Here is a 27,230-nt window from a genome sequence, read left to right as displayed (position 1 = left end):
TAAGTGTGCCGAAGCATTCAAATGAAAGGTAGCGAATCTGTATCGCATCAGTGCTGTTTCACTGTAGTTGATTAAAGCGCGGTTTAAATATCTGCATAGATTTCAATGAAAGCGACGCAAAACAGCTTTCGGGAGAGTCAAACTGTTCGAGGAATTTCGGTTCTAAGTTGTCAAACAGCAATAGAATTCTTTACCAAAACATCAAAAATCACCTAAAAGATTGCATCCAGGGAAAAGTAGTCCCTTACGTTTTCGGAAGGGATATTTTTGCAATTTTTGGCACTTCAAAAGGTCACCTAGCAGTTTCGTAAGAGAAAATGGTTTGCTGGGAAGTTCTTAGAAGGCTACGTTCAGGTAGCAATTACTGAAATGGAGATATCATTCCCTAAAATTTGCGGGCACTTCAATATTCAGCTAAGATTTCCAAACAGATCAAATTCTTCTAGGTGATAAAAACATCTCTTTAGACAGTCTTAAAACATTATAAGGAGTCTAGAAATGTCGCTCAATAGGTTTTTGGCCTAATTTGCTCGTTGGATGCCCTTCGGCTTTCCTTTAGTATGCCTTGAATGAAACTGGTAATGCTCAGTGCATACCTGCAATGCCATGCTTTCGCGGAGTTACACTCTACGAGTTGCTTGATTAAATCCTTTCAGTAATTATTCATCTGCAAGAAAAGCAAATGACATCTTTTCAATGAAAGCGACCAAACGCGGCTTACTTTTGGTTTGCTTGAATAAGTAGTGAAAGTATGCTCAAGGCAGGTTTTCAAGTTTTAAAGTGAATAGGGTTAAAACAGGCTAGTCAAGTTTTAAAATCTCCTACAATAGTGTCAACCGAATCTTGAAAGCTTTCGTGTCCAAAACCGCACAAAGGAGGAAACGCTGAAGGAACAATGAAAGCAAATGGTCACGTCCAGAGAGAAAAATGGAAAGTATTTAGATCAGGGATCGAACTCCGCTTCCGTCAAAATGGAAGAGATATTAAAACAATATCGTGTGCCAGAAAGCAACAAACAAAACAATCTGAAAACATTTAAATATAAACAATGTCATAACACTTGGTTTCTTTAGGTCAAAAATGTGGCGGGGAAACTATCACAGACCACAGACTCTTTGAGCAAAGTTTTTTTTTTTCCGTGATACTTAACTTTCGCTTGAAGTCGATAACTAGGGCTAAGGCAATCAAATAATTATAAAAAAACGTATTTCATCAGCCACAAGGGCATGTTTTTCTTCTTGTCTGTAATCTCTATTAAAAGCTTTTTGCATGCAATAATGGAATTACTCCAATGCGATACCATGCACTTAAACGATGTCAACACAAGAGAGAAACTGCAGTGCCCCAAATTAATTTTTTTCAACTATTTTATAACGCTTGTGAATCTTCTTCACGGAGAGTGGCCGTGACTCCCTAACACATTTTCCTGTGTGCAGAAAATAGAATCAGAACCGCGCTTAGTCTGCGATAGCCGGAAGAACGCCCGCAACGTCTCTAATAGTCGGAAAATGCATGTATCTTTTAAAAGCTGAGGAAATGGCTGGGAGGTTAGTGTACCTTACCATAAACCCGTCCTTCCTTGCAAAACTTGCGTTATTTTCTGTTTTCCTTAATGATTAAAACCCCCATGTAAATCGACTGCTTACGTTTTTATGATCACATTTCCCGCCGGTGTAGAACTTATAATGTAATGTTATTGGAAGCCGAGTCCACGAAAAATGTTTACTTTTTTGTACAAATGCATCGGTCATAGTTCGCTGTTTCCATTCCCAGACTTAATTTCTAGAAAAATCCTCCTTAGGCATAAAGAAATTGCGGGATATTTGCAAGTCTTCGATTAATATCTTAAACCGTAACATGCTGAATTCGAAACAGGTAAAGCGCAATTTAAAATTCAATAGTTTTCTTCGCCTTCATTGGCCTTCATGGACAAAATCGGTTGCTTTAAAACTCTTAAAATTGGGTTTGGCCGTGCTAAAACTTTTGTACGTGAGCAAGGGTTGTCGTTTGTTGGTTTAGTGCAATATTTAATAGGCACATGTCAATCAGTGGTTCAACGGAGGCAAGGTTGCGTTTTTCAATCTAATTTGTTTTCCAGAGCATTTTTTTCCAAAAGAGTTTTCTTTATCAACCGCGTGCAAAAGCTGCTATTGAAAGTATGGTACTTTGTTGATTAGTATTCCCAAAGCTGGTCCAGAACAATGCCAATGTCCACATGGTTACACAACCCATTGTTGCCGATTGCGTTCTTTTCAACTTGAGTACAAAACAAATTCAAATATGGTTGTTTTCTTTTCTCCTCATTTGGGACACAAAACGTTTTCCCAGCCGGCTCATTGAAAGTTCCTATCTGTCAAGATTTGTGAGCAAGAACAGATCCGGAAATACTTGGTTATGTTGAGCTTATAAAATCTTTTCGGTATTGTATCGTGCGCGCGTTCAAGTACACCGCTATTATCATTCAAATTCATCGTGCGATTCTCTTTTCAAAGCAAAATATCTAAGTAATTCTTTCTCAGATAATTTTGGTGTAATGTTGGTTGTTATGGGCTGTCCAAGTCCGCCTCCTTCACGCGGTTAACTGATTGTCTACACAATAGCTATTTAAAGATGAACAGGAAATGACAAAAACGTCATTGCTTATTGCTATCCAAAGACAACTTTGATGGAGATTTGACAGCTGTTTGTCCAATCACAGTGTTAATAGATTCATTACTGTAATTGAGCAGAACGCCTAAGTGATTTATGAATGTCCACAAGCCAGCGACATTATGTCTCTATGGCGTATAAATAAAATCTTTTAATGATTGATTGCAACGGCAAAACTTTACTCTTGAGCTCGGAAGCGCTGTTTATGTGCTTGAATTGAATCACGCCGGGGTCGCGAGCCGACCATCTGACCTGCCAGGTAACATAACCGGCGAGTAACTTGACCACTTCATTTGCTGGACATCACACGCGCTTGTCGGCCAATATAAGGCGCAAATAACTCACTGAAGCTTGTTATTAGGAATACACAAACCGTCAAGAGCTGTTTAGTTTTTTATGTGATTATGACATCCGTTGAAAGCCCAGACGGTCAGTTTGCTCCACGTGCTAGTTTTTCTCTCAGTTGCAGCAACTCCATGCTCCAGGGACAAGATTTCGACTTTGGTAAGGCAAAGTTCTCTTTTATTGGCTGTTATGCCCTTCCTTGTTTCTGCCTTGCTAAGCCTCACAATCCCGCTTCCGCGGATGCGTTTCATGCTTCAACTGACGTAATGGAAATTGTAACGAAGTTTTGGCGTCCTTAAGTTACACTAAGAAAGTACCGGAGGCCGGCCAGACCTCAAGCATTCCTCATGCGCATCAGCGATCTTAAGGCTAACACCGCGGCCTCCTTTTATAATTTTTCTTCCGCCAGATCGTCACGTTGACTCGCTCATCTCCTACACCCGACCTTCAAACTTTTACGAGGATATACAAAGTTCCTCTACCATATCAAACCAAACGGTTCACTCGGCTTATTCGCAAATACACACCATGGCATTTGGATTCTCATCTTCTCTCCCGCACGGCCAGCTAAGATCAGACAGTTGTGGCTTAGAAGTCGAGTTGGAGAATAAAGATCTTTGGGACAAGTTTCATGAGATTGGAACAGAAATGATCATAACCAAAACGGGACGGTAAGAGAATAATAGCCACTAAATAAATTTACCAAAACCTCCCCCTACCGCGATGATATTTCCGATTAACTAATGCGAAGACTCTCGCGGATTAATATAGCGAAGGAAGGACAAGATTTCATGAAATCCCTATAGTGACCATTTAACGCTTTTACGCCCGGCATTGAAGCTTCGTTGAAGACATTTCGACGGAGTGTTCAATTCTGTGGACAAACTTTTCCCAAATTTTGACACAATTTAAATGAACGCTATCATTGCTCAACACTTTCCTGTGATGATGCGATCCTGTCTCATCTTGGCTTCCACTTAAGAGATATTTGAGAGAATTCGGCGATTTTGCTTTACTGGGCTCTGAACTTGAAGAATTTACAAAATTATTTCCTTGCCTTGGCTCAGTTTTCTTGCAGGCCGTATTAGTGTTTCTGGGAGGTCGAAGAAAACAAACAATATACAGGATCGTACTTATAAACTTTGACAGCGCTGTCTCAAAGAACATGTGTGATAAGAGTTCACGTTTCAACAACCATCATCGTAACTGCTCTCGATTTACGTAGCTGTCAAGCCCTCCAAAAGCGTTCTAACAACGTGTTTATGTCTATGTTTTCGAAATTAATAATGAAGCGCGTTCACCGGCCCTGGTTTTGCGACTTGTTTTGCGAGGGCTTCTCAGTTTGAGAAAAAATTGTGAGATTTGTCTTGTGCGAGTTGCACCGTGGATGAAATGTGGGAATTGTCTAGAAAGGACACAGAGAAAACCCATGCCAGTCCAATGAAATGTAGCAATAAAAGGGCGGAATAAATTACACCATACGCGAACGACACAGTTAAAGATAAACATATTTCTTTCTTGTTTCATCCCACTTGGGGCGATACCGATTAACCCGTTTCGTGCATTTTGCCCAACATGACCCAGAGAAATAAAGGGCTCCTTTCAACGGGAAAAAAAAAACTTGAACTGAAAAGAAACCTTGTTGCCTCGCACAATTCAAAACGACACCAAAGTGCAGGTCTATGTCTGTCGACTCCATCAACGGAAATTTCTTACCCACCATTTTATGTTGTTGATATTTTTGTGAACAGACGCATGTTTCCCGTGATTCGAGTCAACATAAGCGGCTTAAATCCCAAGGAGGAATACGTTCTAGTTTTGGACATCATACCAGCAGACGACAATAGATACAAGTTTCATAATTCAGAATGGTCTGTAACTGGAAAGGCAGAGCCATTGATGCCCACAAGAATCTTTGTTCACCCAGATTCGCCTGGAACAGGATCGCAGTGGATGAGACAGGTTGTTTCGTTTCAGAAGTTAAAGCTGACCAACAATCACATGGATCAACTTGGACACGTAAGCTACCTTGTACACTTTGACAAAAAGATGTTCCCTTTGGCTTTGTTGCGTGAAAATGCTGTGTCTTCATGTTTTTTCCGGTTCTCTTACCATCAAAAGAAGTCAAAACGAATGGGGCTAGATTTTTACTTAATTAAGTTATATTAAGAAGGGATTTTGAAAGGACTACCTGCTGTTCAAAATCTTCCCTCTAAATGCCTTCATCGTAGTTATTCACTCGAACACTAGAACCCAACTCGAAATTCAAATGCTACTCGTGGCACTTAAAATTTGAAAAGCTGTAGTTCGAGTTTTCTTTTAACTATCGAGGGTTGGCATATCTCTAGCAGCAGTTTCTTTTCCACGAAGCTCAGTAGTTTTGAACGTGAGCCGGTGAGCCATTGAAGTAAGTGAAAGTAAGAGTTCGATTGCTTTCGCCAGTTTCGAAGAGACCAGAGTGATATAAACAGCAAGTATAATCTGAAAGAAGCACCTTGCATATAATTATATTAATTATTACTTAATGTAGAGGTTTACCTAGTAGAAGTCGAGTTGATAAAACCGTTCTTAAGAATTTAACTTAAATTTCTATCAATAGCGAGATTTCAATTCGAGGCCGGATCAACTTAGAAACAACACCAAATGGAAAATAAATACTTTTATTTGAATGGCCCAATCGAAACTGTTATTTCAAAGTTGAAATGTGGAAGAAAATTACTAAATGGTTCAAGGTGGCGAGGTCAGGTGAGTCGGTATGTAAATCAAGAGAAAATTGGATTACGACATGACAAAAATTTTCTCCTTCCTTTAAATTTGTTCTGGCGTCCAATCTGGAGGTGCTAACTCGGTCGAAAATGGAATCAACCTTAGAAGCTTAAATTATGTTTCCGTTACTAAAAGGGGATGTAGGGAAACGGCATGATTGAATGGAGAGGTGCGATATTAAGCATCAGAATACAAAGTATCCGTAAAAGGCTCCAAAGAAACCCTTGAACCACTTTGGACAGGGCACGAACTAGCTGTGGACGTCAGTGAGCCACATTAACCGCTCCACAGGATCTCTAAAATTTAAGGGGCCAGCGTGACATTAAACTTGGGGATTTTTTGTCAATCCTGTCGCCATCGAGCAGGATTTGTTCTTCTCAAATCGCACACTTGGATGGTTTTAAAGAGAGAGTCACATTTTCGTGACTAAATGCTTTGCCGACTTTCTAAGTGAAAGCTACTTTATGATGAAGCTTTTCACGCCAAACTTTGTGATCAACGGCATTGATAAATTTTCCTTTGACCTTCACTCAGTTTCCCCTTCTTATTCTCACTTCTTTTAGGCGTTGGTCGACTAAACTTTCTTGGAGTTTAAATTCATATATGCATGCATATACTGTATGTTAACTTTGATTTTGTCAATGGTCGTCATTTGCCGCTGTTATTTGAAAGGCGTTTACTGAAGTTTTCATGTAAGATAAAATTAGACTCTTTGCCAAGTCTCTGGGAGCTTTCTACACCCAACTTCTCAGGGCTTAATGACCATTTTTTCTTTTGAAAAGAAGATTTAATTCCAAGTCAAAAGGCAACAAACGATCTATAGAAAAGTACTTCTTTGCTCTTGAACAATTAAGATTGGAAACTCGATTCGTTCACACGAAGGGACCAATACCCAGTAAGATTGAAACGGGTTTTGAGTCTTTGAAGAAGTTCTATCGTGTCTAGCTGGCCTTGAAGTTTGAGAAAGGAAAGGAAGGATGGCGTTCTCAGGAACTATGTTACCCCACCTCTAAAATAGCTTAGATGACTCATGGCGCAAATTGAAATCTTAAGTTCACTGTTCCAAAAGAAAGGCGTATTCAAACGCCCTTCCAGAGAACTAGGGAGAAGACGGGCTGAGGACCAAAATCATTGCATAGTATTTGTTAGACTACAATATGAGGTACTGATTAGAGCTCTGAGCTCTGTGGAGTGCTTAAACCATCATTCCAACACAAACAGGGCATGTCTGGAGAAAACTGCTCGGTGCCTATAAAATTACGTTCACCCGCAGTATCGAGAAACAGATGATGTCGGTGAAGTACGGGTTTCCAATGATTCTCACTCTTCGGTGAGAGTGTCTCGGCCTTCACAATTTGACCATAGATTAGATGAACGAGTGTGAATGTAGCCTCGAACTTAATTAACTCTCGGAAATTCTCCTTATAGTTAAAAGAAGCCTGACTTCCTTCACAATTCGCTTCCAGTGCGGTCTTAATGAGCCCTCTCATGTCAAATGCGTGGGAGAACGGAAAGCTGGCTCTTAAAATACATATCAAGCATATTTCTATGAGCATCGTTAAACTTTACACAATAGCGGACCATGTACCACGCTTTCAAAACTACAATTGAGTGAAATCACCGAGTTCGCGTTGAGACCTTAAATCAATGAAAAGTAGTGAATTACCTGTTGTATTTCAATGCCACAAATTACACAAAAGATTTAGCTTGGGAGGAACGTTGGTTCTAGCGTGTTCACGTTCGACTCCATGAGTTGACACCCTAGCCTTATGCAGGTTGAATTTGTAAATTTTTCCGTTCGTGCTCCGAAAAACCTTTCTCCGGATATCCCGGTCTGTACCCTTTCTTGAAAGTCGACATTTTCAGTCAAATCAAAACTGACTGGATCTTGAAATAGAGGACGAACTACGGTCAAATGGAACTACAAATCATACTTCCAATTCCCTCCCATCCATTTATTTCGTTTCAAAAGCTATCAGCGAAATTTGAGTACTCGATACTCTTTCATTAAAAACAACCATTGAGAGAAAGAAAAAGGACTGTGTTGGTAGTGGCGTATCCAAGTGCGGTATAACAGCTAAAAATATGTCTATATTTGAGTTTCAGAGGTGGAAGCGGAATGATTTGACCTTCGATATTCGTGATTCCTAATAATTTTGAGCCCAATTATTCAAGATTAATAAACAAGTTGCTATTCATGATTCTTTTCACCATCTCTCGTAATTCATGATTCCCAAGTTGTGAACGCAAAAATTCATAATTCCTTCTAATTTATGTGCGGTTATTTATGATTTATGATTCATGATTGCGCTTCAACTCCTGATTGAGTTGCCAGAGAGGATTTTTCAGAGTAATTATGGCATTATTTTCGAAAACAGAACTGGGGATGTCAATATCACACGAGTAACATGATTTCTTTCAAATCCCTCGCATAAAGGAAGCCGCGCGATGATTGCATCAAAGACGTCGTTGTGCTGGTCACATTCCCTTTTACCCCCGTTACAAAGATCCAAAAGTTAACCAATGTCTTCAGTATTATCAATTCGATCGCTCAGGGGATAACTGCATGAGACTGACCACTTTTTAAACGGAAGACGCTCTGAAGAAACTCCAGCTACGGAAAGTGAAGCACTTAAATTTGTATAAATTGTCTCTTCTTGCCTCCAGAAAGTGGCTTAAAAGAGCAGGCTTCGGGGTCAGATCTTCGCAAGACAGATTTCAATTTTTTGTTTCTTCTGTCGAGTGATCAATCAATTGTTCTAGCTAAAAACAACGTAAAAGGGAACAAACTTTTATTCGAGGAATCGACAAGAGTAGACTGAAAGACAAAGCATAGGGTTAGTGCCATTATGCGAAATCTTTTGGAGGATACGTAGATAAAATCTGGGACGGATACTTGAACAATTTTTGTCCTGACGGAAAATGTATTTTAATCATGATCGACAAAAAAAAACATATTGGTCCGTTGTCATTTCGCTTTCAACAAAGGGGACGGCCGGAAGACATTCAACAAATATATTTTAAAGTTTCTTTTTGATAAAAACTACGTTTTAAAAGTTGTAGGATTATGGGATGTAATAATGACAAAGTAAACCGATCTTCAGAAGATAGGATTTCGAACGTAGCGGACTTAACAACGATTTCGCCGTTTTTGCTATTAAAAAAAAAAAAAAGAATAAACTGCACATCAACAAAAAGTGAAAAAACGATGCGCAATGATCTAAAAATTTACAGAAGGACAGATGCTTTTAAATTGCAGTGCGTTTTTGCTGAAAACACGAACACGAAGCACTTGCTACAAAGGTCCATTGAAAAGCCCACGATACGAACAAAGACTTAATTGCCTTTGTTGACAAGCTAAAGAGCTTTGCACAATATATTCTTGTTTCAAACAACGGTGAAAAAGTTCTGTGAGCTTAATGAAAAGCACATTAGTCTTGTCTCCTTTGTACGCGCTAAATTAAAATTTGTCGAGTTGACACGGCATACGCTTGGGTACGTAACATTAAACTGTCAAGATATAAAGCAAAATGACTCCTAATAGATGAGCATTTCTTAGTCTCGAAAACGATGTAAACAATTCCACAATAGAGAGAGGTGCTAGGATACTGATTAACAAGTGATTTGGCGACTAATCTACTCCGCCTTCTTAAGTGATTGTGAAAGCTCTTCGAGAGCACAATGACTTGGAAAAATGACAGCAGATCGTGTGATAGGTGTGTGAGATAAGGCGATCAGGGGGATTTAAACGTTCGAAACTATTGAAAGAAGATACAGGATTCCATGCAAAATATCTCTCTCATTTCGTTTAACCAATTAGACTGAAGCAAATAGGATGGATAACATTGCTCAAAATATGAACTTGAAAATGTTATACACTCAAAAAAGAGAAAGCCTGATCGACAGCTTGTTAATTCAGTGATAACAAGAGCAGTCTTTTCTCAGATTTTGCCGTCTGGTATTTTTTTTTTTTACTGACTGACAAAGTACATTTGCTGTTTTACCTAGCAATTTGAAATTCAAAATTACGTTCCAATATTCTTATCTCAACTTAACCGCCCTTTTGATCGTTGGTTTTCAACAAAAGCTTTCAGCAGGATTTACTTTCCACTGGTGTCCAATAATGGGCTGTGAAAGAAACCTTATTTAACCTACTTGGGAGCAATTTTAATGATCTGCTCAATGATCTCGTTTTTGACGAAAATGCATGAAGGACGATTTACAGCCTGCATTTCTGTGATGTTGAAGAGCAGGGTACGAGGGACGCGTGCATCTCATTCGTTAGCTACATTCACACTTAACTGACCCCTCCCCATAGAGGCTTTCCGTCGGGGTCATTGAAACATCAATGATACAACAGAACAGAGCAACAATGTTTTTTTTCTTTTTAATCCAAACTGGCCCGAGGAAAATCAGTGGTCTACTTACAAGTATTAGGATCAAAAAGTGGTTCAGACCAGTGGCCTGTTTCTCAAAAGTCCCGAAAATTTTCGGGCCTATTTCGGGTGCCACAATTCCCTTTGTATCTCACGAACGGAGAGGATTTAAGTCGTCAAACTTCACGGACATGATTCTTTTAGTAAGCTTGAAAACATGTTAAAAGATCGGCTTTTCAAAACAAGCGGTTGGCAGTTTCACAAATGGCTTCTCGGGCCTGAAAAGTTTTCGGGACTTTCGAGAAACGGGCCCTGCAGGTCTCCGCATCTCAACATAAGCGATCTAACCTTACCAGTGGGCTGCGATGCCTCCATAATAATTGCTATCTTAATTGTTGGTTTTCAATCATGTGTGATAAGCAGTTAGACTTTTTGAACGGAAACCAGGAGATCATCACAAGGAGTAAATACGTAATGTCTCCTCTGAGCGATCTTTTTCGTCCATCTGATTATATTTGACTGATTCACGCCCTCCGTGTTTTTTCTTGTTCAATTTATGCATATGTGATATAAACGCAGTCATCGAGCGTTGACACTACTTCGACGAAAAGCCGTGCTAAATATAGACGGTTTGACGACACCAGAATGATTTCAGGAAAGAAACGAGAGTTGTAGGCTCGGGGTCATTGGCTCAAATTGACTGAGACAAAAGGAAAGAACCGAAGTCGAAGCATAAACGTAATCACTTCAAATTACTTAAAGCTTATAATGAGGATGGTGATCATCATTACATCATCACCACCATGATCATCATCGTTATCCTCATCATCATCATTATTATTATTATTAGAGCGGTTTTCAATGAGTGTCGTAAAACAAATACCAAAGTTATTACTTCGACCAATCGCACCAGGTGAAAACAGCGCAATGAACCAAACCAAATTCGTAGCAATTCCATGTAACTTGCTCAAAGCGCGGGAAAAATCGTGCGTGGTTTTGGTTTTCCGTTTCATTGGTTGATAAATTGGCGCCAGATTTTTAAACCAATCATTAAGCGTAGCAATTGCAATCTCGTAATTACTTTAGACAGTCATTTGAAAATTGCTCTATTGTTATTATTATTATTATTATTATTATTATTATTATTATTATTACGTCAGGTGAAGATTACCTTTTCCCAAATTCAGATTGAGAGTTTGTGCCATTTTGTATTGCAGGTTATCTTAAACTCAATGCACAAGTACCAGCCTCGTGTTCACGTCATCCCAGCCAAGGACTACAGTCCTTATGGATTGAGAAATGGGTCATTTTACACCTTCGTATTTCCAGAAACACAATTCATGGGAGTCACAGCTTATCAGAACCCAAGGGTGAGTGAAAATTGTTTGTCCAGGAAGAACGATACGTTCTAAGGTAACAATACCTTGTAGGAACCCTGAGAATTTCAACTAGCACTTATACCCACAACCAACTGTCACAAATATAATTTCTGAAGAGTAAAGGGTCCAGTCGCTCAAGTGTTCTACCCGCTAAAATAACACATTCAGCTGTTCAGAGAATCCTGGCCCGGATTATTTACTACAACCTGGGGCCCGTTTCTCGAAAGTCCCGAGAAGCCGTCTGTGAAATAGCCAACGGCTTGTTTTGGAAAACCGATCTGTTAAAAAGTTTTCAAGGTAACAAAAAGAAAAATGATTGTGAAGTTTGACAACTTAAATCAACTCCGTTCTTGAGATACAAAGGGAATTGTGACAACCGAAAATGGCCCGTAAAGTTTCAGTACTTTCGAGAAACGCCCCCCCCCCCCTTCCTGGCCGGGGGGGGGGGGGGGCTCAAAGCATGGTTATACACCTTATTGCAAAATGGTCGCCATTTAAATATTCTTTTGCTTTTATTCAAATAAGCCCTTGATGCCTCGTTCTTGAGCTTAAAATTCAAAAGAATACTTTATCTTGAACGAGGCAACAAGGGCCAATTTGTATCCGCATAAATCAGCGGCCATTTTGGAATAAGGTGTATCGCTTACCAGCGTTAAATACTATGGAAACCTATCGGTTTTGATACCTCTTAACCAACGGGCTTCGAGACACCGGCCCTTGGTGGGTTAACACAATCAACCGCTTACTGAATTCTATGGGGGTTAGGTGTAAATCAAGTGAACTTAGTACTGTTTTTCGGGGGGAGGGGGGAGGGTTGACACCCTCTCTGAAAAGGGTAGGGAACCAACAGCACACTTTTTTCTCCACTCTTACTAAAACGCTCGAAAACAATGAACAACAACTGAGACCCGAGATGGAGTGAGTACTTGTAAGAGCTACGCTACGCTCGGATTTGCACTCTGAAACCAATGGCATGTTACGCGCGCGTAACCTGTCCACGCTTTAGACTAAGCGTTTCAACGGTTTTTCAAAACGTTTTCGAAATTTCATCGGCACTGCCATTTCCGCACGTTCTCAGTGAAGACGATGAATTTGTTGGCGATGGGAATTGTCAGCTTTGGCGGTTTCACGGAATCGCTCACTATCAGATTTAGATATGACAGGTATCGGCGAACCGCTAATTTCATCTCATTAATTGGTTTCCGCAAAGCACGTCTGTTTTTCCCTTGCTCTTTTCCGTGTAGCCAAGTTCATTCACGCACACTTTATTTCTTTCACCTCCTTCTGTCTTGGCCAGGGGCCACACTGGAGTCAAAATCAGTTTAAATGATTACTGTAGCCAAATTCTGTAAGTCTGACAACTTCTGGAAAACCCATTGTTCCGTTTGAATCTCGATCGTAGTTAGCAGACATACTACAGCGCGAAAGACACGGCCTGCAATACAACAACAGAATTACACGATCAAACAACCCTTTAGATCAGTAGAATATCAAGGCGGAATGAAGCGGGATTTCATGCACGAAATGAACAACGAAATGAACAACGACAGGAAGTTTCAACACGGTGTTCAGTCGTCCAGTTTAAATATTTAGGATTTTTATCCGGTCAGATAAAAAATGATCTAACACAGGAACGTAGACAGAACAGCGGAAAATGGTGGTCACTAGCTTTAATTCGAATGGTCAGATTCCTTCAGTTCCCCCTGACTTGTTCACAGATGCCATCTTGTACGGCAAAACAAACTGGAGTTGTTCAGTTTAATGCTAAAAAGTTAGGATTTCACCCACACTAGATTCAAAATGATTTAAACCCTTACGGTATGGTATCATAAACAACTCCACAGGAAAGTACTGCTCAGTAACTTTTATTTGAATGGCAAAATGCCAACTCTAATGGATTTCATACCAACTCGAAAGTTTGAAACAGGAATTGCAGCATTCTAAACAGCTCTACAGTCCCAGCGAAGTGCTTCCCGGTAGCTTCCACTTCAAAAGTCACTTAAACACTACAATCAGCGCCATGTTGTTCTCAGACCACTCAACCTTTCAATTAATAGTTGGCACTAAATTATGACATTTACAGACTCAAAATTCACACTCAAAATTTAAACCCCTTGGGTATGGTATCGGAAACAGCTCCAAAGGAAAGTACTGCTCAGTAACTTATAATATTCTTTGAATGGCAATACTAATGGTTTCATACAGACTCGAAGGTTTGAAACAGCAAGTGCAGCATTCTAAACAGCTCTACCGCCATAAGTGCTTCTCGGTAGTTTTCACTTCAAAAGTCACTCAAACACGACAATCAGCGCCATGTTGTTGCCAGACCACTCAATAGTTTTCAATTAAATAGTTTTTCAATTAAATGGCACTAAATTATGACATTCACAGACTCAAAATTCATACAAGCATTACAAACAGCTCAGCTACAGGAAAGTAAACTTATCAATAGTTTTCATTTGCATGGTTAACCATACACCCATTTTGTAAGCGGAAAGGCGGTATTATTTCGTTACAGCATTCATTCTTCGCCGGAATGGTCACACTCGGATGAGGGCCCCACAAAACACACGAACTGTGCTTTTAGGTCACATTTGAAGATTAAAAGGGGTAACAAAAGCTTTTAGGAATGATTTTAAAAGCAAGCCAAATCCATAGGCTTTCGACCACTGAACTGTACAGGAAGAAATTTTTATAATTGAGTTTCAATCAATTGAAAAAAGCCTAGGGAATGATCTCTCCTGTTTAAGGGAAACCGATCGCCGACGGACAAACGCAATGAGTTATCATCACACAGTTGGCTATTGTAAAGGTGGACCGCTTTGAAAGCTCTAGCTTGAAGAAACTATTTTGATCTATCAAGAAATTCACAAGTTTTACTTTGAGATGGAATTTTATGTAGTCTATTTCATTAAACACGATTTAAACTTTGACATTTCCGCTTTAGTTTCCTGCATTTGTTCGAAGTCTTTTCAAGAGCACGTAGTACTACTCATCGGAGCCAATCACCGTCGTTTTTTTTTTTTTTTTTAACACTAAATTTCGTCTCATAAGCAAAGGCTGCACTCTTGACAAAAGCAAAGACATAGCAGTTTCAAGTGCCTCACAGCTTTTGTGAGAGCACAGGAAAGAATTTCTTCAGGGTTATTGTTGTTATTATAAGCTTATCCCAAGTTCAAGGATAACAAACGTCTCCACCCGAGAGAGTATTTTTCAGTTCACTTAAAGCCGGGTATTATTCAAACCATACACGCTATTGAAGTAGGTTTCGTGATTGAACAAAGTTTCTATTTTTTAAATGAAGGTTAAGTTGGGCAATTTTCTCCGAGAGTAGTGTATTGTGCGTCAGTAAATTGAATAGGTTAAAACATGGAGAATTTACTTAAACATGCAGACTTGTTTTTTTCTAGATAACACAGTTGAAGATCGAAAACAATCCATTTGCTAAAGGATTTCGCGGCAGCTGCAATAACACAATGCACCATATAGCAGTGAAAAGGTACGTACGCCGCCGCCGGTGATATATGACGGTTTATAATAACAAATCGATTTGTCCATGTGATAAATTGCCAACTTATATCCTGGTGGGGCCTAATAAGGGGGACAATCCATATAAATAAATTGAACTTTGAACCAAAGCACTCTTGGAACGTGATTCTAGGCCGGCTTCGCGGCTTAAGCTTTTTTCAACATTGAGGAATAACAATGTAAAACTTGCAAAGAAGACGAGAATACCGGTCGGAACGAATCTTGAAATCGACCGTGTTTGTAGGTCTTTGTTGTTCTATGACAGACCGGAGGATAATTTTAAAAGCATTAGAGCTTAGCCAAGCAGGACGATCTGCATACAGCAGGCTTCATTCGAGAGTCTCCCTTTTCGCCCAATGTGAAGCAATCAAGATTCTGGAATCCAGCCAATGGGTGGCGTTGGAACCCGGAATCCAGAACCTGGAATCCGGTATCGATAGAATCCAGGGGCCCGTTTCTCGAAAGTCCCGAAAACTTTTCGGACCCGAAAAGCCATTTATGAAACTGCCAAACGCTTGTTTTGGAAAGACGACCTTTTAACAAGTTTTCAAGTCAACTAAAAAAAACATGTCTGTGAAGTTTGATGACTTAAATCCTCTCCATTCTTGAGATACAACGGGAATTGTGACACCCGAAAATGGCCCGTAAAGTTTCGGGACTTTCGAGAAACGGGCGCCAGGATCCATTTTGGTGGAACCCGTGATTTTGGAATCCGAAATCCACGACTCAGGATCCGGGATCCATTATTCGGGATCCGGAATCCATGGGCTGGGATCTGGATGCCAGTGGGCACCTGGATTCCTTCCAAGGTGATCTGGTGACGTAATTTGGAGGACTGGGAAGAAAAATTTTAACGCCGTATCCCACAACCGCGCGCGGTCTTAGGTTTTGTTTCCAAATTTCCTGCAATATTTCCATCGCCAAAACTCAACAGATCATTCCGTGTCTCCTACATTTCCTGTTACTGAATGAACATTCAAGTGGAAACCGCTGAGATATGACCTCGCCTCTGCCAGGTTGAATTTGGAAATAACAGTCAAGGCCGCGCGCGGTTGTCAACGTTAAAATTTTTCTCCCCGGTTTACATGGGCGACCATTTATACCGCAAAGTTACTATCCAATCACGACTTGATATTTAACTTTTCAAAATACGATAAATCGACAGGTTATGCTTCGAATTTTTTCTCGCGGTTCTAGTAAAATTTAAAAATGGGTCGTTATTAACTTAAAAGAGGCTGTGCCACGATTTTCTGGTCGTCTTATTTGAGGAATAAAAACAATAGACTCAAGAGTGTCAGGAGCACCCCAATTCCGTCGCATGGAACGTGTGTTAATTTTTGCGATCGGTAACCTGAGACCTAAAACTGTAAAAATTGTTCTTTTGAGGACTTTTGACCATTTTTCTGCGGCTGATAGCAACTGAAAGGGGTCCTTTCGTTTCGAAATCCGTCACCAATCTAGTTAGCCATATTCAGCAAACCTCATTCATGGTAATTAAAAACTTTCATCAAAATGTTCTCTCCTTCAGTATAACTATACAGTCTCTTCTATGGAATGTCTTCTCCAGGCTCCACTTGTTCAAACGAGGCCGGGATAGCGCTGTCCGCCGGATAAATCGCTATCCACTGGATAACTCAATTGGTTTTGCTAGTGTTTATCCGCTGGATAGTGATTTATCCGGTGGGTATCGCTATCCAGCTTTTGAACAACTGGGGCCAGTACGTAACAATTTTGTCTTGCCATGCATTGGGTGCCAGTGAAAATTTCACGAACACTATGCTTGCTTTCTGTACTATATCAGAGGATTTCGAATATAAAAAGGGTAAATTTCAGTTCAAGTCGCCTTATAAACAGGAACAACAAAGCCTTGTGCGTTTAGTCTGTGTTTTCTTAGGAGTTGTCAGTACGAATTAAAGAAAACGACCTTGATCCGGTTGTTGCGCCTTTCATGCAATTAACAGATGCAATAGCAAAAATCAAGTTATAAAAACAAGTCCACTTTTGCCTATCGCATACTTAAGCTATCTTCAGACTCTTTGTAGATGGTGCGTAATTAATGTGTTTGAATAGCCTAATGCAACGCTCCCCCTCCCACCCCCCACAGGTATTTTGTTCTATGCACAGACTAAAACGTAAGAAGATCGACATTAATCACAGCGTTGTTGAGTACAACCCGCTAGCAATATTCCAGCATAAGGCGCAAAAATGAATGAGTACGCTTAAGGAAGCGTTCAAATCCTTCTTGTAATGGACATCTCTACTATAGCTTGGAATTCATTTGAATAATCACACTAAAAGATTTAAACAAAAGATTTAAGAGTTAAATCCATCTTGTACGGCCGATCTTAAGAAACCCTTTTTCAAAATAAAGCTTATTAGCTTTAAGCTGAATTTTCTTGATAACAACTGTGAAAAATTGTCCTTCAAGATTTATAACAATAAAAACCCTCTCAAGTGATACATCGGAAACCACTCCCTAAAACCGCGATGCCCCTGTTTAAAGAGGTTAAATTGAATGTGTCCTTGGTGTATGGTGTAAAAGCTATGAAACAATTAAGAGGGCAGCTTGCACTTTGCCACCTTAATCCAACTTGAGGTTAATAAATCGCGGTACTAAAAACCTCTAGAAGTTCTTATACACCCGAAACCCAATTTAATTAAGTATTCTCACAAGGAGAATAAATAAATGGATGTCATTGCACGTGCAAACATTCCATCCAATTAAATACGCCAACACCATGCAACTATTCAAAGATTACTTCGACCGCAAATGAAGTGTAGCAAACAAAACGGGCAAGATTTTAGAATTATTACGACTGAATACTTCACTTACACTCCTCCCTCAACCGTTTATACTCTGAGTCATAAGCGCAGTGGCAAGGTTGCTAGGTGAATAATTTTTTCACGTTATCTACATTCTAAGTCAGAGAGCACTTTCGGTTAATGGCACGGTAAGAGCACGAATCGGTTTAAAACTTGACCGTTTTCCAAGACCTTGAGCACCAAAATTTGCGGTCCTAGGTAATGTCTATCCGCACGGTGCCATTTCTCTCGACTTTCATGCAGTGACTATGTAAAAGGGATTTCCGGCACGATGTATACCGTACAGGCCCCGAGGATTTAGAAGGATTTCTAGTTCACTTCTTAGTTGGAAAATCAATTAAAGGTTTCCAAACATTTTTTTATACCAGCTTGCAACTTTATTAATTGCATAGTCTGGCGCGAGTATTGTCCATGTGATTATTATCCTACAACTAAGGAGAATTTTCTGCCGCTTTCCACTCGAAGATTTTCGTTGCAAATGAATTATCTTAAACAACAAAGACTGCATTATTTTGTAAATGCTCTAGGTAAAATCACCGTCTTTGAAGAATGCATCTAGAAGTAGGGCCGAGCCAAATGACAAAACCGCAAATGGTATTTATGAAAACAGCGACTACTAATCGAGTGTTTTTATTACACAACTAATGCAGGTTACAAAAACAAAGTTACAAAGTTCTAAAACACCTTTCAATAGGCCTCTTCTATCTTATCCAAGAAGACGCATGAGCTTTATACCTAAAGCACTGAAACCATATACGCACTATTTACTCTTTTAGAAAGTCACCAGACGACTGCACAGACTCAGATGGCCTGCCCTTGTCCCCCGCTGGGTCCAATTCCAGTAGCGAATCCTGCAAACGCCATTTTCAGGATTCTCCGCCGAAATTCCCAGATATCAACGAACCCTCTCCACCGCCAATGATGGGGCAAACTGGTACGTCTGAAAGAGTTATCTGATAATTTAGAGCTCGTAATTTCTTTCCCTCGTAATTAGCTTTGGGAAGGCTCAAAATCTAACTTCAGAAATCAAGGGTGATAGCCCAGTAAGGGAATTGTATGCTAGAACACACAATTATCTCTGCTCAGTGTAGACCTTATTCATAAATGGCGGTCAATTTATAATTCTTTTGTCGAAGTGCAAATTAGCCTACCAAGCCTCGATACTATACAGTGAATTGAAAAGAATTCTTGCTCTAAAATGAGGCTTGGTAGGCTAATTTGCACGTGGACAAAAGAATTATAAATGTGACCGCCATTTATAAATAAGGTCTATACAGCCACGTTACGATACAATACAATACAATACATACTTAATTGACCGCTCCCCATGGGGGCTTTTCAGGGCCAATGAAACACATTCAACGAAACGACAGAACACAACAACAACTGTTAATAATCCCAACTGTCCGGAGGCAAACCAGTTGGCTATTTACAAGTGCAGCTGAGAAGTTGCCGGAACCAGGGACTACCAGGAACAAATTCAACGAGTGGTCAGAACGGGTCTTGAACCCGGGAACTTCGGATCTCAAGGCAAACGTCCTAACCGCTGGGCCGCACTGCTTCGTACACGTTATCTCAGCTGGCCACGATCTCGAGTGTAAGAAGGGGCTACCGAAATCCCGCTGAAGCTTTGGCCTTGACTACAGTTTTCGTCCAATGGCGATTGCTCCAAGTGATATCCTATTTAGGTGGTTAATAAAACAATATAGCTATAGGGCACTATATACCAGTAATGGGACTGCAGGTGCTTTTATCAACCATCATAGTGTTTAATTGGCCAATCTGTATTGGCCTTTGAATGTAGACTTCATTGTTTCACTGGAGTCGTGACTCGCTTTTTGTACCAACAACGAACACATGCATGAACAAAGACGGCGTTTCAAGTGAAAATCCAGCAGAGATGACGTTCAAATTCTCATTTTCTTTCCAGGAAGTGCATTTGGCCATGTCATGTTCTCTCGTCGCCCATCCGAAACGTACGAATCGTCATGCGCCTTTTCTTCACTACAAAGCAGCTGTCGGCAGCAAACGTTTTGTCCTGAGAGGCCGGCGATGACGACAGCTTTAAATTCGTCACCCAGTCTTAACCTGACAACGCATCCTTACATGCAAAACCTACCGATGAACTCTTTAAAACCGCTGACCACAACAAGTGCACTTTCGCACCCATGCCACGCACCGCGTCCGCTTCCTCATCCAGGATACATGAACCATCCAAACGAACACACCATCCACCACACCCCAAGTCACCTTACCGCACGTGTGCACTCTACACTGGATTGTCGCCCAGAGTACGGACTGGGAAGGAATGATTATAGCAAACCGCTTACAATATCTACTACTTTTCACCATGGCTTTCCTGGATCTCCTTCGTCATATTCCTATCATTGAGTATGTGGACATGTGACCAGATGCGGCCTGAACTATGGTGGCGACATCCAGAGCTTGTGAGCTTTGAATATGGGTGGTTTGACGATGGCTAAACGTCTTATTGATTACACGTACTCTTCCACGTCCATTTTAAGTTTATTCCCGTTCAGGTGAACTCTCTCCCGGCTAAACACTTTTACTTTCCAAAAGTTCAAAATTTCGACGATTGATTGGTGACTCTGAAAAGGAGTCATAGTTTTCCTTTCTTGAGTACCCATGAAACCAGACCTAAGCATTTTTATTCAGACGTTTAGGAACTAAAAAGAAAAAAGACCTTTCAATACCTGACACTTACACTTTTCACACCGGGCAAATATTTCGACCATTCTTACTTTGGAATACTCTCACAATAATGTTAGTTTGCCATACTCAGATCACCTTTCATCATTCATGTTTTACTAAGTTTAAAACCTCCTTCAGTTTGTTAAACGTCATGCAAGTACCGCGTTTCCTTACACCCAACACTGATGGACAAATACCAGTTTTAATGTTTTCAGTTGACACGGTTGGACTACATTTTAATTTATTTGGAGAATTGGGTTTTCTAATACTTATTCATCGCAAACTAATTACAATTGTTGACGGTTTGACATAAATTTGTTGAAGATCTTTACAGATAAGGTATACAGTAAGCCGTTTTGGGGATTATAAAGTAGCGACATAGGCCATCCTCCTTTTTGCAGCGCCGTCGCGTGGATTAGAAAAAAATGTTGTGGTTAAGGCAATCAGTTTACAAGAATTGTTTTCAAAAAAATATAATAACAGAATTTGAACATTCTTTTTTTAATACTGACTACAATTCAAGTCATCTCTTTGTTCTGATGTTAATACATGCTCCACGGCATGAATGGGCCATTTCCGAGTTGCTGTTTGTCTCGGTTTCGAAGTGAGTCTTGGTGCTCAACTATTGTAAGGAAAATGAGTTTGATTTGCATAAGAATACGCAACTCATTTCCATTTGAATGGTTGTGCACCAGGACTCGCTTTGAAACTGAGGCATGCAGCAACTCGGAAATGGGTTATAGGAGGTACTAGACCTCTACTTCAAACCTCGCTCCAAGGGAAGGTAAGAATAGACATCCCTGGAACGAGGTTGGCTTAACGACAGAAAAATTCGACCGCAAGCGACAAAAAATTCAGGGGACGGCCTTAAATAGTTCAAAAATGACATTCGTCATATTTACATAATTTTTCACTAAGAACTAGTCATCCAAACAAAACCAGAGTTTAACGAATAATCATTTAGCAATGCAAATCGAACTGTTTTAGTTTGTACTGCAATGCTATTTGTTTAAGACCAAATTAGTTGCTTTTTAATCAGTGATAGTACATATTTAACATCGCTCTTGCTTTCACAGTTTGATAATTTTCCACTGCAAGAGTTAAATTATGGGAGATCCAAATATGTGACCTTGTTAGGAACTTGAAGAAAAGCAATTTGTTTGAAAGTATTTATTTAAAATATAGAACAAATTAATTAATGTAGGCGTTTTAGTTTTGGATGTCGATTAAAGAGCTACTAATCGTTTTTCTTCACGTTTCGAAAGTACTTGCATTGAATACTTAACGTAACGGGCGAAATCTTTTGTAATAATTTCAATAGGAAGACTCATTGACTCCACTTTTTTCCATTTAACGGTCCGCCATTACTTGGTGCGGTTCGATAAGCTTTCAGAGATCTTAAAAATGAAGTGTGTGAATGCGGCTCATTAGTGTGCAGCACGAGATTGTCAAACTCGTGTTCTGCATACTAATGAAGCCGCATTTTTAGCTGGTGTACTTGTAAATGACGTCGCTTTCTCCTCGATCCAGCTCTCTGAGGGCTTATCTGTTAGGACAACACCGAGTTATGGGCGGACCGTTAAATGAAAAAAATGCTGTCAAAGTAAATAGTTTTTCTCTTTAAAATGGTTGCATATTATCTTGCATTTCGAGTATTCATCACAAGAACTTTCGAAATGTGAAGAAAAACGAGAAATGATTTTTGATCGTAGTCGCACAACGATTGCTGTGTACTAATGAAAATTTGGAATAGCACATTGACCGGAAGACAGAGACCAACAACAGTCCAAATAATTGTTTTTGTACAGTTTAAATAAAAGAAAGGTTATAAATAGGGTCCTGTGTCTTGTGTTATTTCCAGAAGTTTATAGTATGTGGAAAAAACGGCCAATCCTAATAGCTAAGTTAAATATTATCCTGAGAATAACCTCTACAAATTGCAAGAATTCGCTATTTATTTTAGATTTAGCGATTGCTCCTGATCAAAAAACTATGACATATTCATAACGTCATTGTCAAATACGCTGAAGCCCATAACCAGAGCCCACCGCCGAAATTTGCGAAAAAAAAATACCCTTCTGAGCGCGCTTTCCTATTATGGAAAGAAGCAAACGCGTGGAAAGAGTTAAAATACGGAAATTATTCGTTAAGAAATAACAAATCGAAAGGATTAGTAGAAACCTTCTGATTGCTCCTGAGACATTTAATCTATAGTCGCAGCTGGTTTTAATGTCAACGCCTTTGGGCTGGATTTCACTAGCGTCCGAGTCGTAGTCGGAATCGCAAGAGCATTAGTGAGGCTCGACGCAATGGGAGTTGGAAGAATCAGAACGTTCCCATTTTCTTCCGACTCCGACAGTTTGATTTTCAGTAGATCGTATCACTCTGCGCTTCTGATTACGACTCCGACTCTGACTCAATCGCTAGTGAAAACCAGCCTTTGGGAAGGCGTTACGCGAAAGAATACTGATATAGGACTGAAAAGTGTTTGGCTTGATTCATACATATCAACCTCGTTTCCAGGGTCTCTCTCCTCGTCGACAAAGAGACCCTGGGAACGAGGTTGTCACATATATTTGTTTCATGTGAATCACTCAAATAAAATTGTGAAAAAGATGCGCATTTATATACCGTTATTGTTGCACTAACCATCGTATCCCAGAGTCGCCCATCGTTCAACTGGTTAAAATTCGTAAAAAGGGCATTAACAGTTTGGGAGAGGTTTATTTATTCACAGTTACGCATGATTAAACCTAACAAAGTTGCAGGTGTAGAAATGATTCCTGCTCGGCTGTTAAAAGACAGTGCTGCTGTAACCGCCAGCTCTATTACACATCTGATCAACCTATCCTTATCATCAGCAAACTTTCCAAACGAATGCTAAGGTCACACCTATCCACAAGTCTGGTGCTAAAGATGATCCTGATAATTACCGCCCAATTTCCGTCCTGCCTATTTTATCTAAAACCGCGGAAAGAGCAGTGTGCAAACAGCTAGAAAACTATCTAGATAATAACCATCTACTTAGTAAGTTTTAATTTGGCTTTCGCAACGATCACTCCACTCAGTTTTCTGTTACATACTTCACGGATAATGTTTTGAAAGCCACGGACAAAAGAAAATCTAGCTGGTGCTTTGTTTATCGATATGAAGAAAGCCTTCGATACTCTACCCCATATGAGCTTTCTGCAGAAACTAGAGCGTTATGGAATAATGGACACCCCTCTGGCCTGGTTTTCTGACTACTTATCTGACAGAAATCAAATAGTGTGCGCGGATGGTATTTGCTCTGACCCTCAACCTGTCCAATCTGGTGTCCCTCAGGGCAGTATACTTGGTCCACTCCTTTTCATATTATACATAAACAGGAGCCCATCTGGAGCGTGCAACTTCCATACAGCGTCTGTGAAACGGCCTTTTCAGAAGTAGGTTTATTTTTAGACTAGCCCTTCCCGCGAATTAGGTCAAAAAACAAAGGCAGTTCCGGTTCGGTGACCCTATGACGTCAGCTTAATTTCTTGTAATTGGTCATCGGGCTCCTGTGGGAGTCTCATTCGCGGGAAATTCAATCTAAAAATAAATCGGTCTGTGAAAACGCTGTTACACGAACACAGTAGAGTTGTAGGCTCCGGGTCATGGGTTCCTGACATAAATGACCTTCCATCTTGCCTGCAATTCTCAGAAATTTTAATGTATGCCGATGATAATGTTATTTACTTCTCTGGAAATTCCACCTCTGATATTGAAATGAAACTCTCTCTGGATCTAACGAACGTCTCTTACTGGCTTAAAGAAAATAACCCTTTTCTGAATATCAAGAAAACGGAATGCTTACTCTTTGGCACAAGACAACGACTAAAGGTATCTGGAAAATGCAGAGGATTTTTCTGGGATTTTAAATGGAACTCCCCATCACCTTTTTCAAAGTATTCAAGTATCTCGGTGTTCTGCTTGATAACCATCTTACATTTAATGAGCATATTAATTATGTAACTACCAAGGTATCGAAGAAACTAGGAATTCTTTCCAGAGTCAGACCCATTTTAACAATCGAATCTGCAAATCGTCTTTCTAAATCGATGATCTTACTGTTAGTGGAGTACTGATATCACCTGGCATGGTTGTAGCAACGAGAACCAGAAGAAAATTGAACGTTTGCATAAGAGCTGGCCGAATTTTCCTAAAAGACTCTAAGGATTTGACCAGTGATGCCGTCATTGAGAAACTAGGATGGAAGCCGCTCTCCGAAAGAAGAGACGAGCACACTAAGGAACTGGTTAACAACTGTCTTAAGGGCCTTGCTCCTGACTTATATAAGGATTATTTTAATACCAAGCATCGCAACGTTCATTCTTATAACACTAGATCCAGAGGAAACCTTTTTGTTGATAAAATCAACTTAGAAATTTCAAAACGTGGATTTGATTATAAAGGTGCAATGATTATTAATCGAAATTGTTAGTGCAGAATTGTTTTTATTTTCTATAATATATTTTTGTATTATTTACAGTTATTATTAGTTTCACAGGGCCCATATTGATACCAGTTGTATAACTGAAATGGTTACCCTGTATAAATATTATAAATATTATCATTACATTATTATTGTTGTTATTATTTTCATTATTACTATTAACTACTGTGCGAATCCGAAAACTGTGAACATTGACATTTCCCACTATGCTGCAAACAATCAGAAAAACACAAATGATTTACTGAGTTTTCTCGCGCGTGATTGGCCTTTTACTTGAAACACCGTTTAACATTTCATAAATATTCGTAGTGTTCACGGTTTTCGGGTTTTCACAGTAAAGGCATTACTGCCTTCTTATTTTTCCACCAATTCGCTCTACGCTAATAGCGATGTTCACTGTTATAAAATATTGACGTCACACTGTTGTGATATTCAAATTTCCTCACCACCGAACAAAAGAGGTTATTGTTTCCACAGCCTCTGCATGCATTGTTAGCACATTAATAAAACCGGGAGACGTCACGCGAAATATCGATTCACAATACCAAAACTTTAAAGCGCACCCGAGCATAGCGTGTTTCTCCAAATTGAGAAACACAACAAGGATTTAAACAACCTGGGCATACGATGCCCCGCCAGCTGCCCAACGAATGCATCGTGCACTATCTTCACAGCAAGCTGGTGGCGCAACTATTTTTAAGGAATTACGATTGCCAGTGATTTGTTTCTGTGCAATAAGTCTGGCAATGGTATGGTACGATTTCCTTTTAATCGATTACTAAGCCGTAGACTGGCTGAGTAAATGAGTGAAAGTATTTCAGTCTCGTCTCGTCTGAACGGTTTGGGAAATGCCATTCGGATACACCACAATAATTACACAATATCAATGGGAATAGGCGAAACACTTACCCAATGTATTTCCTCGCTTATACATTGTATCTCTACGATCCAAAGAGTCGTCCTGGACGATTTTCCTACATAAATATTACATACATCAGAAGGATGAAAACTCACTCGATTGACAGCTGTACTCTAAAATCTGGATAATCATGCAGTTGTTAAATCCACAAATCGACGCTTTCTTAACTAATCGTATACATACCAGGAAGACTTGAGTTCTAACATTTTTGTGTTATTTGAGGCCGAGTAGGCTAAACCATCGTAATTCAGACAAAGTAAAATTTAAATTGAGCGCCATTTTGCCGTGGAGCTGGCTGGAGAGACCTGGGAACGAATCCAATAAATCTTCCTTGCTGAGGACCCCACAGGAATTTTAACCAACAGTTCAAGGCGGATGGTAAAACCGAGACATAATATTTAACAATTATTCCACTCGCACTTGTTGGATAATAAGTTAACGAATCATTGAATGAGGCTGAGTAGGATTTGAAGAATTCTGCAGACCTCGGAGGGTGTTATCCACCTCGGCCGAACACCCTCCGAGATCTGCAGAATTCTTCATATCTTACGAAAGCCGAATTCAATAATTGCTTTATTATTTATTCAAAAGATTTAAAACTTTCGTAAAATTGCTGCTAACTCCACTGCAGTTGTAAGATTTCTGATTTTTTTCTCATTGAGGTAAGTCTAAAACTCATGATTAAAGGGAAAGTATGGCCTAGAAAAAGTTTCTCTGAATCGAAAGTTCTTTACCTGTATTGTCATACTTGACCACTCATTTGGACTAAATGTGTTTAAATAGCCATCAATAGCGCTTTGAAAGGTCAACACTAATTGCCATAACGCAAACTGACATTTCCCTTTTTATTCAACTTACGCGACGTTCAATCTACTTCAGACTTCAAATCTACTTCAAAGAAACAAACATTTCAATGTGCAGAGAACATTCAGATTAGGCGAGCCAAAGAGTCGAACCCTGATCGATGCGTTCCCCCTGCATATTCCAATACCCACTAGACTAACGAGACAAGCTCCTGGAAAATCGAATTTTTTAGAGTATTGACATAGTAGTACCCAGCAAAACAAGTAAAAACTAACTGTCTTCAAAGTGGTTTTTAGACCTAAATACTGTAGATCAGCGCGGCTTTGCTTAGAAACGCTATTTCTTGTTGAACTAAAGCTCTAATTCTGCCTGTTTTCATTGTAAGGAAATGTCCAATGTCAGTTTGACGGATGACCATTAGTGCATGGACTACTTTAAATTGAAATCCGCCATCT

The 27,230-nt window shown here is 39.8% G+C and overlaps 1 protein-coding gene and 1 long non-coding RNA gene across 5 annotated transcripts in view; one reads left to right on the top strand and one right to left on the bottom strand.

Annotated features, from left to right (window-relative positions):
• Positions 1-903, bottom strand: part of LOC138046944 (uncharacterized) — a 31,455-nt gene extending 30,552 nt beyond the window's left edge. The window contains exons 1-2 of the long non-coding RNA XR_011131751.1: positions 826-903; positions 597-667 (exon numbers count right to left, since the gene is read on the bottom strand). This is a non-coding gene — a long non-coding RNA (uncharacterized lncRNA). The remainder of the gene's footprint in view (positions 1-596; positions 668-825) is intronic.
• Positions 1-22,404, top strand: part of LOC138046943 (T-box transcription factor TBX5-A-like) — a 29,327-nt gene extending 6,923 nt beyond the window's left edge. The window contains exons 2-8 of one of the 4 annotated variants that reach the window (XM_068893572.1): positions 3,113-3,153; positions 3,404-3,665; positions 4,746-5,013; positions 11,354-11,506; positions 14,926-15,014; positions 18,643-18,800; positions 19,797-22,404. In XM_068893572.1, the coding sequence (XP_068749673.1) occupies positions 3,126-3,153; positions 3,404-3,665; positions 4,746-5,013; positions 11,354-11,506; positions 14,926-15,014; positions 18,643-18,800; positions 19,797-20,257 (1,419 nt within the window). In that variant the 5' untranslated portion in view covers positions 3,113-3,125 and the 3' untranslated portion in view covers positions 20,258-22,404. Of the gene's footprint in view, positions 1-1,427; positions 1,548-2,506; positions 3,154-3,403; positions 3,666-4,745; positions 5,014-11,353; positions 11,507-14,925; positions 15,015-18,642; positions 18,801-19,796 lie in introns of those variants that run through there. The other 3 variants (XM_068893573.1, XM_068893571.1, XM_068893575.1) reach the window with 3 other exon arrangements.
• The last annotated feature ends 4,826 nt before the right edge of the window (positions 22,405-27,230 follow it).

This window comes from Montipora capricornis, chromosome 4 (assembly GCF_036669925.1).
Source record: "Montipora capricornis isolate CH-2021 chromosome 4, ASM3666992v2, whole genome shotgun sequence".
Taxonomy (NCBI): domain Eukaryota; kingdom Metazoa; phylum Cnidaria; class Anthozoa; order Scleractinia; family Acroporidae; genus Montipora; species Montipora capricornis.
Note: the sequence above shows the minus strand (reverse complement) of the source record. Positions and strands in the feature narration are given on the sequence as shown.